Genomic DNA, 13,802 nt, shown 5'->3' with positions numbered 1-13,802 from the left:
TTGTGGTGAAAAAACCAAACTATCTCCTTACAGGTAGAAGAGCAAATTCCCTATTTCTGCAAATCTTCCAGCTTTCACAATTGAGAGATGCTTCATTGGAGGTTTCTTCTCAGCCTTATGATAAATGTTATGTAATTATATAAGCCAACCCCCACTTCCATGTTTGTTCCATATTAGCATCTTTATTTTCAAAAGTGGAAGAAAAGTGCTATCCAGTAATACTCCTATACATGACAAAACAAGACCAAAAAATACCTTTTTATATTATTTTGAATGGTTAATATTAACATCAGTAGGGACTTTTAATTTTAAATATTGTTTTCTTAAAAGAAGTGTTGTCAAAACAAACAATTTTGGGAGAAAGATTTAATTTCCAATGAAATTCATGGTTATAAGAGAACAAGGCATTTTTTACAATTAAAAATGTTGTTTAAGCGTTTTCAAAGGAAAAATTTTTCATGGCTTGAACTGTATATGGTGGGAAAGATGATTTATGATTAACTCTAGTGATTACTTTGGAAAATGTTAAATGTTTTCCTTCATTCTTTGGAAAAATGCATGAATGAACAATCATTTTAGAGCACAGATGTAGAACTAGTTACTCTGCAGAGGATGCCTTCTGTTAAAACATGGTTGAGCACTCATTGCAGAAATGGCATTCTTAATAGAACTACATTGGCAATTTAGATCAACTCTAACTTCTAATTTACATCCCTGTGTCTAAAAAGATGCATTTCAAACAGCCCATGATCATTCTCTGAAGAACCGTGACTTGATGAGGATACTGCTCTGATACAGTGTCCCCCTGCAGTTTCAAGTTGAGCTGTATTGATACTGTCAGACTCTAAGCTCACCTTGACACATCGTGGTCAGATCTTTACTTGTCTGGAGATGTGAAAAAAGAGAGGAAAAACACATGCAGAGGAGTGAAAAGATGTTACAACAGCATCCCCACTCTCCTAGGCCCTAAGCAATCGACTTGTGGGCTGGGGACACACTGGTCTGTGCTGCTGAGTATAGAGTGTGCCTAGAGTCCAGACATTTTGTCATTTCTAAGACAAATATTCACCTTCAGAAGAGTTTTCTTCTTCTAGTATTTTTCTTCTACTGGTTTACATGGTTTGTGAGTATTGTTGCTCTAACTTTTCTATGGGAGACAAGAACTTGTGACATTTCTTCTTGACATTGCCTACTCAGGTCAGCATAAAGTTACCTGAAGAACCACCAGGTGAAAATTATCATTAATTATTACTTGCGAGACTGAAATTTAGAGAGGAGTCAATCAAACTGATTGATTGACTGATTGACAGAGACCCTTGGGAGTCAGTCTTGAATGGCAAAGGAGTCCAGGAAGGATGGATATGCTTTAAAAACAAAATTGTTAAATATTCAGGAACAGGCTGTCCCCATATGCAGGAAGACAAGTCGTTAGGGAAAAGGCCAGACTGGTTAATATTAGGCCTGATCTCAGGAAAAAAAGAGAATCTATTTTTTCTGGAAGGAAGGACAGATAATTTGGGAGGTCTACCAGGATGCCACAAGTTCATGTAGGGAGAACAGCCAAAGCCTTACCAGGATCTGATTGGCCTCTACTTTTAAAGACAATAAAATTTTTCTATAAAGACTTGAAGTAAATGGAAGGTCAAAGAGTGTCTCCGTTGCTAATTGAATGTGAAGGGTAGTGTACTGACAGGGAGTGAGAGGAAGACAGAGGTACTTAATGCCTTTGTCTCAGTCATTAGTATCAAAACCAGTTTTCCTTATGATAGCCAGCTACTTGAGCAGGAAGTTGGGGATGGGGAAATGAGTGACACTGCAACAATCCAGGAGGAGATGGTTAGTGTCCTGCTATGCCAATTAGATGTGCACAAGTCTATGTGTTCTGGTGGGATCCACTCCACAGGAATAAGAGAACTGGTGACAGAACCAAAACACATTCAATCACCTACCAGCAGTCCTGGTTAACTGAAGAAGTTTCAGCTGACTAGAAATTAGCACATGTAACACTAGTCTACAAGAAGGATCAGAAGGATGATCTAGGGAACTACAGGCCTGTCAGCCTAAGCTCAGTTCCTGGCAATTTATGGAAAACATTTTCCTGAGTGCTGTTATGCAGGACAACCAGATCAAACCCAGATGTCATGGATTGATGGAAAGGCGGGTTGTGGTTGGCCAAACTGATCACTTTCTATGACAAAGTGACCCTCTTACTGTATGAAGGATGTAATCTATCTAGACTTCAATAAAGCATTTGACAGTCTCCCAAAGCATCCTTCCAGAAAAACTGGCTTGGATGCGTGCACTAGGGTAAAAACTAGCTGTTTTTCTGGGCCCTGAGAGTGATGGTGAGTGGAGCTAAATCCAACTGATGGCCAGTCACTAGTGGTGCTCCCCACAGCTATGTTTTGTGGTCACTATTGTCTAACATTTTTATTGATGATCTGGGCATGGGAATTGACTGTACCCTCATTAAATTTGCAGATGATATCAAGTTGGGTGGGGGTGTTGGTCTGCTTGAGGGCAGGAAGGCTCTGCAGAGGGACAGGCTCAATCAGTGGGCTGAGGACAACTGCAGGAAGTTCAACAAGGCCAAGTGCTGTGTCTTGCGCTGGGGTTGCAGCAGCCCCAGTGCAGTGCTACAGTTTTGGGGTGAGGCAGCTGGAGAGCTGCTCTTTGAGAAGGAACCTGGGGGCTGCTGTTTGAACATGAGCCAGAGTGTGCCCAGTGGCCAAGGAGGCCGGTGGCACCCTGGCCTGTGCCCAGAACAGCGTGGCCGGCAGCACAAGGGCAGGGATCGAGCCCCGGCACCGGGCTCTGGGGAGGCCTCACCTCAAGGCTGTGCTCAGTTCTGGGCTCCTCACTTCAAAAGCGACACTGAGGGGCTGGGGCCTGTCCAGCGAAGGGCAACGAGGCTCCTGAAAGGACTGGAGAACATCTCTCATGAGGGACAGCTGAGGGAGCTGGGGTTGTTTAGTCTCAAGAAGAGGAGGCTCAGGGGGGACCTCATTGCTTTTTGCAGCTCCCCGTAAGGGGCTGAGGTGAGTCGGGGCCTGAATCTGCTACAGTGCCTGCAATGAGAGGACAAGACGAAATGGCCTCAGGCTGAGACAAGGGATAGACAGATTAGATACTAGAAAAAGCTTTTTTGCTGTTAGGGTGGTCATGCTTTGGAATAGGATGTGCCAGGGAGGTGGTGGAGTCACCATCCCTGGAAATGTTCAAGAGGCATCTGGATCTGGTGTTTGGTGATGCAGTTTAGTGATTTTGGGGTTACAGTGATAGTGCTGGGTTGATGGTTGCACTTAAAGTCCCTTAAAGGTCTCTCCCGACCTTAACCATTCTATGATTCTGGGGTTTTTTGATTAGAAGAAGACACTGAAAAAAAACCCAAACAAACTAATGGGCCAGAGCTTCAGCTGTTGCAAGCTGGAAAACCCTTCAGGGAAAGCTATCACAGTGTAAGTCTGGATTTTGGGAACCTCATGCTTGTTCGTACATTTTTCTGATGGAGTTTTGCACCAATATGAAGAAAAGGGAAGTGTTTAAATACTTGCTTGCCTCTGGTATACTCATCTCACTTCTCTTATTGGTGCTCATGGTGCTTTAGATAGACAAAATTCTGTGCTACAAAAGCACAAATTCTATTAGTAACTGAACAGTTTGTATCCAACAGCAATGCTTATTATGGTAACATATAATTAGAGAACTGAGCGCTTGAACCCAGAGATGTGCCAACTTGTTCTCTAAAGTTACGCCACAAGACAGTTAGTACACTATCAAAACAAGTGAAATAACAAGTTACATTAAAAAAAAATAGTAAAACATCAAGTTTAGGCTTTTTGAAGGGCTTCCAATCAAGTACATGTCATAAAGAAAGATGGGAGAACTATTTTTTTCCCCTAGAAAAATCAGTGCAGTGCAGAATCTGTTCTTTGCTCAGAATAACAGAAAAGTTTGAGTTGGAAGGGCCCTTAAAATTAAACTTATTCCAACCCACCTGCCATTGGAAGGGACACCTTTCCCTAGACCAGGTTGCTCCGAGCCCCATCCAGCCTGATCACAAATAGGGACAGGAACAGGGCATCCATAACTTCTCTAGACAACCTGTGACAACACTTTACCATCTTCACAGTAAAGAATTTCTTTCTAATATCTAATACAAACTTATTCTAACTCAGTTGGAAGACTTTCCCCAATGACACATCACTACAGCCTCTCATAAGAAGTTCCTTCCCTTTTTTGCAAGTCCTCTTCAGGTACTAGAAGGCTGTAATTTGGTCACCTTGAAAGATTTTGTTTTTCAGACTCTGCAAACCCAGTTCTCTCAGACCTTCCTCATAGGAGGCCGGCTCCATCCTTCTAACCAAGTTACTCTAAGAGCAACCTGGTGGTTCTCCTTTGGACTAGCTCCAACAGGTTGATGTGCTTTCCTTTTCCACTGACGTGGTCACTGCATCATAGCAGATCACATGCTAGGGACAGAATACATTATGGTGATTTTTCAGTATTTTTCTAGCATAATTCGTTTTATTACAGGACTTAGACTGCCTATCAAGATAAATGAATTGGAAATAAGAAATTTTATAAGCCTACAAACCCAAAGATGTATGAGATGCATGTGTGAGATGGTGGAAATTTCTCATCTTTTGTTGGATTCTTTGTAATCCCATCAATCAGTATTTAATCTCTCTTACTGTGGATATATTGACAGTCCTGGAGGCCAGACTGGCTGTCTTGGAGGCCAGCTGGGTATTAAATAACAATATAATTTGCCCACTATTATTGCTGAGCTGCTTTTCAAGTGATCTGTGCCCAACATTTGTTTTGAAGTCTGTTTTCAGCCAATCTTCTAAGACTTACAAAAGTCCTGGATGATCAACATTTCTTTTTATTGCCTTTTAGTTCTTAGAGTCTGAAACTTTCCTGAACTGTTACTGAAAAATGTGATTAATCCACTCAAATTGTATTCATTAGCAACAAGCTCTAAGAGCTGTAATGCATCCCCTCTGCAGCACAGAAGTGCCAGAGGTACTGTACACCTAGCACTTTGGGAGCTGTAACTCCACACCTTGTATTAATAATTAACTCAGGCTTCTCTGGGACAATAATGCTTGGCCCCCTGAAACATTTATTAGTTCTTGCATCTGTAATTCAATTAATAAGCTTTCTCTAAAGCTTCTTTAAATTCACAGTTAGCTAGTGGGGGACACTTTGGCCTATCTTGTGATACAGATAATTTACCTCTAACACATGACACCAGTGATTACAAAGCTTGGTTTTGTTGGTCTGCGTTGTTTTTGACACATCCTCATGTTTGTTAAATCACAATACTTTCAAGTGAGCATGAATATGCATACACGTACTTTTGGTTTTTGTTGTGGTTTCTGAAGTATTTCTAAGACTTGCCTATTCTTCCTGTTATTTATAGCACAAAAGAAATGGAGGAAAGGACAAAATTTGACAGAAATCCACAGGGTTGTACAAATAGACGTATTAGACATCAAGGTAGAAACCTTAGTTAAGTAATCTGTTGAACTATATTTAACAAGAACATGTATCACAGACATGGAAAGGATATGGCAAGCCTGGTCCCTGACTGAATGGTGCCAAGTTGATGCTGAACTTTTAAGGTCAGGAGGTTTAAGTAACTTACAAACAGAAGTCAGGAGTAAGTACTCAGTGGAGTAATTAGTTTCTACTAATCTGCTGCATAACTGGTGGGGGAAGAAAAGCTGAGGAGAAAATGAATGCATATTCTGTTTGATGGCTCCAGCATCATAAGCAATATGAAAATGCTATTTAGAATGTTATTGGTAAAACTACGAAAATGTAAGATATGCCTGTAAGACATCAAAGGTAACTTGATTTCTTTTATTCCAACAGTGAAAAAAATACTTCCACTATTCTTTTACAAAGTAATTTCTATTTTTTTTAAAGTATTTTTTCAATTTCATAACAATAATACAAAAAAATTTAGATTGGAAAATAACCTTATGACCATCAAGTCCAGCCATTAACACAGATAGCGCTGTCAAGTCCATCTCTAGTCCAAGTCCCTCACCATGACATTTACACATTTTTTCAAAACCTCCAGGGATGGTGATTCAACCACTTCCCTGGGCAGCCTGTTTCAATGCTTGACAACTTTTGGTGAAGAAACTTATATATATCCAATCTAAAAATCCTCTGAAACCATTTGAGATTGTTTCTTGTCCTGTTTCTTGTATCTGGAAGAAAAGACTGATTCCCTCTTCACCACAATCTCCTCTGAGGAGGGAAACTGGCTGAGGGTGCCCTTGATCCCCTCCTCTGGACCATCAATAGAGCAGGACTGTCCTCAGTACTGAGCCCTGGGGAACACTGCTGCAACTGGATGACAGATGGATTTAACTCTTTTCACTCTGTTCTCTTTTGGCCATATAGCATGTGCTACTCTTTTATTAATTATGTGGTGATTATTAACTATGTGATGATTTTGGCCATTACTTCACAAGAATTGGAAACATTTTTGCTGCCATTTTAAATGCATGTTTGAAATATCTTCTTGTCATGATCTGTGTGCATTAATGGTCAATGCATTAATGCCAGCAATACTATTAATTAAAAAAAATAATTAAAGTGTGTTGTTATTAGACCAGAGTAAATGAAAATGATGCTGCAAGTCCACCATTTGGACTTAGCAATAATACAATAAAGTTTTTAGTATGGGAAAGCAATTTACTAAGAAAGTGAAAGTGAAAGTTGTTTCATGCTTCCATGATGAAACATGAAAATATGTTCATAAATATTGTGCACCTGTGGATCCAACAGTTTTCTTGGTCCAGTCTTTCTTGTGCAACTCAGTTGACTGCACTTGAAACCACTCAGTAAGAAATGGTTGTTTGTGATGCAATGATGAACTCAATTCAATGCAGAGAAACCAAATGAAAATCAGTGAAAATAATGTTATAAAACATTTAGGAATGATGGGGTGCAAGAAGAGACGGAGTTTCAGCCACTGGCAAAGCAGAATCCAGGGAAGCATTCAAAAGCATCATCAGCCTAAGATCTATAGTCCAGATCACCACCTCCAAAAAGCAATTTCTTGGTTGGTCCTGAAGAAAAAGCTTAAATACTGATTACACTTGAAAGATTGTTTGATAGGGGTCCAGGACGCAGATGAGGATAAGCAAAACTAGTTCTAGTAAAAAATCTTACAGAATTAATTTAAAACAATTCAAAAAGGGGTTTAAGATAATATTTTTAGGAATTTGATAGTGGAAAATTCCTTCCTTTTGGCTTAGCTTTATTTTATATCAGAACAAGTTTGTGGAGAGCTTGAGTGTTTCACCTATAGAAGTAAAAAGTACTCATATATGCTATCAAGGATTTTTAAATGTATTTATTGCTGTTTTCGCATTATGTTCTTAAATTTCTAACTTATTGCTTTACTCTGAAAAAAACCCCGACTTAAAATTTGAAAATTTCATATTCTGCAACATAACATAACTAGTGACTGAAAACACAAGTTTTCTACTCTGTAGGTTTTGATTTCAGAAAATTTTCATGAACAAACCTGAATTATGCAGTGATAGGAGTGATAGTAGAATATAGTATGCTAACCCAGTATGCTGGGAGATTGGTAGGTATGCAGTTTACTGAGTCTTCCTGCTTTCATGGCACTGTTCCAGCCCGGTCTACTGAATTTAGGAGGAAGCTGCCATCTGCTGTCAGGATGCCTTTATATCTGTTGACAGAGCATTAAGATTTCGGATCCTGAGGCTTGGGTTTAAAGGTGACCCTTGGACACAGGTTTCCTGAAGCAGAATTAATCTGTTTTCTGCTACTCACTTGGAAGGGCTGAAATGTAATTGATTTTTCTGAGAATCAAAATGAAAAAATGATATGTGAGCAGTATGTTGTAAAGGACTCAGAGTGGCTTGGAAAATAAAGAATCCTCAGTCAGTGTCAGTACTAGGTAAATACAGAAAGATCAGATTTAACAATCCAGAATGAAAATGTGATCTAGAAGAACAGGATTGGAAATAAAGGATCGACACCCTCAAAAGTTCACTGACTTGATCCTCAAGAAATATGTTTGATGTGATCGATAGGTGGGCTCTGTGGCTGTGGGGGTGGCTGTGTATTTTTATCTTTTCCAATCTGAATCTTTGCTTTACTTTTGCTATAGAGAGAAAAGAAAAGATGATTAGATTAGCATTCATAATTTCAAATGTTGGAAAATGCATGCAGTAGTCCTGAGAAGGCCAGGTGAACTTATACTGGCCCTGATGTTTCACCAACAGGGTTTGGGTGAAAGCACTTGTAAGGGAAGAGTTCTCAGAGGACTCTCTGATAAGGAAAGCTCTCAATAACTATTAAATTAAAATTAAATTCAATAACTCAATTTTGCACTTACGTGTGCTTATCCTTGGTACTGCAAGTTAAAGCAACTGTTGCAGTGGATGTCTAAGTTGTGAAAAGCTTTGATAGATCTTCAGACTGAAGATTACCCTAAGCATTTGCAGTTTCTAAAAATACACCGCTACTTTTAGAGTTGTTGAGATTTTTAACCATTAAATTAGAAAAGTTATGTCATGGCTAATGGCCTTGTTCTCACATAATTTTATTTCTCTTGTATCTCAATTACACTGCTATACTGTCATTAGCGCTGCCAGATTTTGCTGTTTAAAACTATGTTTTTCCTTCCTTGTATAAAATATATGAGCAGAAAATATAAGCATGATAATTAATTTCACTTGGTAAGCTTATTGGTAGCAGTTCTGGAAAGAAAGAAAAGTGCATCAATATCAATATGCATTACAATTAGTATTTCCCCAATAATCTACCTTCTTCTAGATGCTTTGTACAATACAATATAATAATAATGATAAACATAGTATAGAGAGCTTTGAAGTTATACAGTGTGACAACAAAACAATTTACAGCATTGTGCGCACACTGAGACTTAAGAATTCTTAGTCTGTTTTCCAGTGGTTTAGGACATTTAGCCTTTAAAGCATATTTTCTCAGGAGAAACATAGTGGAAAGTCATACACGGGAATTGGATTAAATAGAGGAAACATTAGAATGCACTGAAACTCATCTCTTTATTGTTTTAATCCATGGACTTTATGCATTTTAAAAAGAGTTTAAAATTCTTCCTTTCATCTTTATATTATTTAAATTATATCTCTATAGGCAAAATTTCAGCCCTTTGGGGACCAGTGAAGCTCTGTTTGAAAGCAATTACTCTGGGAATGATATAGCTAGAGAAGACACATACAGAAATTCAGAAGGGCTAAATTAAATGTAGTACTGAGAAGGGTGGACAAAGGGAACCAAAACTCTAGTGTACACATCTCTCTCCCTGGGAATGCATCCTAAGCTGAGAAAACAGAGGGGAGAGCGTCAAAGGTATCCAGAGCATGACTAAGACACAAAAGAGATAAAATGTTGGTAATTAAAATGGTTATTGACTTTTATTCACTATCAAAGAAGAGAACAAGGAAGAAATTAGAAGACCAGGAAAAAGCAAAGGATTTCAGAAAGCAAGAAAGGTGATCACAGCCAAGGATCCACAGTGTCTCATGAAGATGCTTCTTTTTTTCTTTTGAAACAACTGTCAGAATAACAGGAATAACTGTTTGTGCATCACATAAATGGGCAGTAGCTGAACTGCAAAAGCCAGTTTACTGACTTCCTGTGATTAAACATATTTGGTAACCTTGACTGGACATAGGCAAATCTGAGAGCTCCAAATATGTTTGTATCAGATCAGGTGAATGAAGTTGCTTGTATTTTTGCATTACATATACATTACATATAGAGTCTTCTGCAAAATACAAAAATGCTGAGCTTCAAATTTTACTAAGTTAACAAGATTTTATGAGGAGTAAAAAGATAACATTAATATGATAGAGACAATATAAAATTTACTATAACATAATCTATATCTCTCTTTTGCCTTCATTTTCCAGGGAAGCACAGCTTTTTGTTGAGAAGTTTGAAGGTGCGCTTGGAAAAGGAAAAGGAAAAAAATTCTATGCATACAAAGTGATGATGATGAAGGTACACTGATTGTTTCACTAACTTCCTGTAAAGCTGATGGGAAGCCTTGTGGAGATTATATCCATGGGTACTCATCTTCCACAGTAGCACTCCTTGTCTCTCTATGGATTTTTAACTTTTATTTTCACTGCTCTTGAATGAAAATATATCTAACGAAAGCTTATGGTTTGATTTTTGAAACTTGTCAAAACAAAAATCAGCTGTTTTGCAGGAGTTTGCAAGGGTTCAATATCTTGTGAAAGCTAATTTGTCTTGCTGTGGATTGGGTATTTGTGTGGACTGAATCCAAAGTTCGGTTTTTCCCTTGAGACTGCCCTCTGTAAAAGACAAAGAAAAAAAGAAAGAGAAAGAGAAAGAGAAATAGAAAGAGAAAGAGAAAGAGAAAGAGAAAGAGAAAGAGAAAGAGAAAGAGAAAGAGGAAGAGAAAATGAGAAAAAAATGAAAAAAGAAAAAGAAAAAGAAAAAGAAAAAGAAAAAGAAAAAGAAAAAGAAAAAGAAAAAGAAAAAGAAAAAGAAAAAGAAAAAGAAAAAGAAAAAATTGGCATGAAAGGAAGTGATTAGGTAATAATTCTTCTTGTGGTAGAAATAGGAGCTTCACACAAATCCAGTAGAAGCTATTAAAATAAACAAAAGGAGATGGCTCTTCACAAACAATTACTTGGTGGATTCTGCCAGTGGATTTTGTGGACGATTAAGGGGTTACATAAGCTCAAGAAGAACCAAGCATCTGGGCACTGAGATGATGCTGAGGTTTCTGGTTTGTTTTATTTTTTTTTTTTTCCCTGTGACTCTTTCCAGAAATGGATGAAATTTCAAAGAGATTTTGAAAATTTTAAGACAGCCTGCATACCCTGGGAAATGAAAATTAAGGAGATTGAAAGTAAGTAAGTAAGTAAGAACAGGATCTAGCATGATATTTCTGATGTTTGCCAAATGATAATTTTTTTTAGTATATGCATCTGTATTCAATGTATAGTCTAAAATCAATGAGTATTTATTTTTTCACTAATATTTATTAAGCTTGATAGTATAACTAGTTGAAAATTCTCTTCAGAGTGTGTCAGTTTACAGATTAAAATTGTCATTATATAGGTAGCAGTTAAAGAGCCAGTGTTGAAATTAATCCTAGAAAAGTTTAATTGGGATTTAGCCATTCACTTTATTCACCTTCACTTAATTTTGTTTGTATTTATTTTTTACAAATTATACTATGTAGGCTATACTGCAAATATTTCAATTATTTCTGCTGCGTTTTTTCATTATCTTGAGCTTCATGTAACTTGTCTTTCTCTCATTGTAAGGCACATAATAAAACACAGAGAGTGCAATATTGGTCTTGGATGCCTCATATATGAATGAGGCAGTGTAGTTAGTACTATGGGTGTATTTGAGAGTAGGGGTCTATCACAATTCAGTTTTGTGTTGAAGTTCCATTGATGAATGGTAGGCTCCCTCCTTTAAGATGCAAGTCCCTTCTAGAACAGGGAGACTGGTTTCAGAACCAAGGGCATCAAGCTGTGCTGTATCCTTATGCGGACAATAGGTGAATATGATGCTGCAGCTTTGATGTTTAAAGGAGAAGTTGATTAATGTATGAAATATTTATATTTAAAAAATACAAAGGCTTCTTTTCTTTACAGAACAGATATTCAGTATTATCTGTGCAAAAGGACTTTATGGGAATCACACAGACCTGTGTTGGGACAGGGTGTTGGGACAGGGCAACTCCTATTCCACTGATGAAATTTATAAAATACACACCAACCTTCATGCCAATGCCTTGTGTGGTGAGGCTGTGGGTGCAGAAAATGATGGCTAAAGACTACTTAGAACTATTTCATTCATACACAGAACATCTTGCACCTTAGAGTGGATTAAAAATACTGGTGAAACTTGCCCTGGTTTTGTTCACAGTTAGTGCAGTCCATTTGTGATATCTTCTGTGTTCCCTGTTGCAGGCCCCTGTTGGGACCTGCCCACTCTAAAAATGCAGCTGAGGGCAGTCATGGCTAAATTGTCCTCATCCACAGTTAAGATTTTACTTACCAGAGGTGTCTTTTCTTGCCTGATTGGTGAAAAAGAATAAAGCACATGAGTGGTCTGTGCATTGGCTCGCAGTAACTATACTGATGCAGGTACACCAAGCCATTACCTCACTGTAAATGTTCCAAATGGATGCATAGCAGAGGTTTCATCAGGGTAACTGATACAAGTACCATAACTCAGTGCATGAAAAGAAGGTATTCCCAATACAACAGAGATATTAGGATTTGAGCACAAGAAATAATGGGGCATGGAGAGGTCTACAAAAGTAACCTGAAATCAGAAATTTTCATAATTTCCTGCACTGTATTTTTTGAGTCCATAGTATCCCCCAAGGGCTATAGCTTGGTTATAATTGGGTAATCTGCATCTCACAACCAGATAGGCTATCTCAAAGTCTCTTGATTTATACCTTTCCCCAGACTTCCCAGTATGTTGGTCACTGCTGAGATTGGTCACTTCACACAAAATTACAATATGATGGTTTAATTCTGAACCGTGAATAAAGCAGATTCAAAATACTGAAATCCTTGACAGAATGGCTTTTTCCTTCCTTTGCACAGCTGTGATAAATGTCTCTTAGTTAGCCTCTTTTTATATTTTGGGATTATACCTATTTAACTGTATTCAATTTTCTACCAACTCAGCTGTTACAGTAATATAAGCATATATGAATATATGCACCCCAAATAACACAAGATATATTAATTTCATATTACAGACTGAAAGAATGTGTTACATGTCTGAAAAAGAGTTTGGAAATAATGATATAAATAAGGGTCTCTGAACAGAGAGATTTACTTTTCATTTGCTATCAGTGTGCTCCACGCTGCCAAACTAGACTGTATGAAAAACCTATTGAAAGGTCAATTTTTCCTGTGAAAATGAATGGTAATGGAACTGAAACCTAGTACTTTTCTAACTGACAGCTCTCCTGTAGTCAGCAGAACTGTGTTAAAGCAAGCTGGGGTTGAATCTGAGCTTTTATTTTTGTTTGGCCTGACTTGCAGAGCATGGGTAAAAACAGGCTTTTGGTTCTCAATGCTTTCCCTCCAGCCTGTAATCTGTGCACAGGTCTGGGTCAGGGGTGTCTCAGGGAAAATACTTCACCTAGAGATGGGACTGCGTGCACACCTGGCTACAGATGGAGCACATAAACAGAAGATAAGAGAAGGAAAGGGTAGTAACACTTGCAGATAATGTTTTTAATCTCTAGTGAAAAAAATCTGGTCAGCACTCTTATAACAGCACTGACAAGCGTTTTATCATCTTGAAAAGACTTTCCTTGCTGGCTAATTCTGCACTGCTTCCCATTAAAACTGGGCTGTTTCTGGTTTAGCATGTCAAGAATGCTTAAAATCCACACCAGACAGGAAAAAAATAAAAATTGAAAGATACTTCTAGAGATTACTTAATAATAGCAAGCATTACAGCTTTTATATGACCCTAGGAAGTCTATTTAACTATAGTTTTATATTTTTGTTCTTGTTTTTTCAGCCATCTCAGGACATCTAGTATGCAATATGCAAAAATTTATTAGAAGTATGGTAATACAGAAAAAACCTAAAATAAATTAAATTTAGAATTAATTAGAATTTTAAATTAATTAAAATTTGAATCCATCAAATGTGTAAAAGCCTCTCTTGATTTTACTTTTTTAAAATAAGTTTTGTGCATCCTTAGATAAAATAACTTCAAAAGACCAGCTT

The 13,802-nt window shown here is 37.7% G+C and overlaps 1 protein-coding gene across 1 annotated transcript in view; it reads left to right on the top strand.

Annotated features, from left to right (window-relative positions):
- TMC1 (transmembrane channel like 1) overlaps positions 1 to 13,802 on the top strand; it is a 119,132-nt gene that overhangs the window by 79,517 nt on the left and 25,813 nt on the right. Inside the window, exons 7-8 of the mRNA XM_054283381.1 lie at positions 9,960 to 10,050; positions 10,849 to 10,930. Of these exons, the coding sequence (XP_054139356.1) occupies positions 9,960 to 10,050; positions 10,849 to 10,930 (173 nt within the window). The remainder of the gene's footprint in view (positions 1 to 9,959; positions 10,051 to 10,848; positions 10,931 to 13,802) is intronic.

The sequence above is a fragment of the Melozone crissalis genome, unplaced genomic scaffold (genome assembly GCF_028551555.1).
Source record: "Melozone crissalis strain CALT ecotype California unplaced genomic scaffold, PUWL_Pcris_2 ptg000036l_1, whole genome shotgun sequence".
Taxonomy (NCBI): Eukaryota; Metazoa; Chordata; class Aves; order Passeriformes; family Passerellidae; genus Melozone; species Melozone crissalis.
The sequence above is the reverse complement of the archived record's forward strand: the minus strand, read 5'-3'. Positions and strand labels throughout refer to the sequence as shown.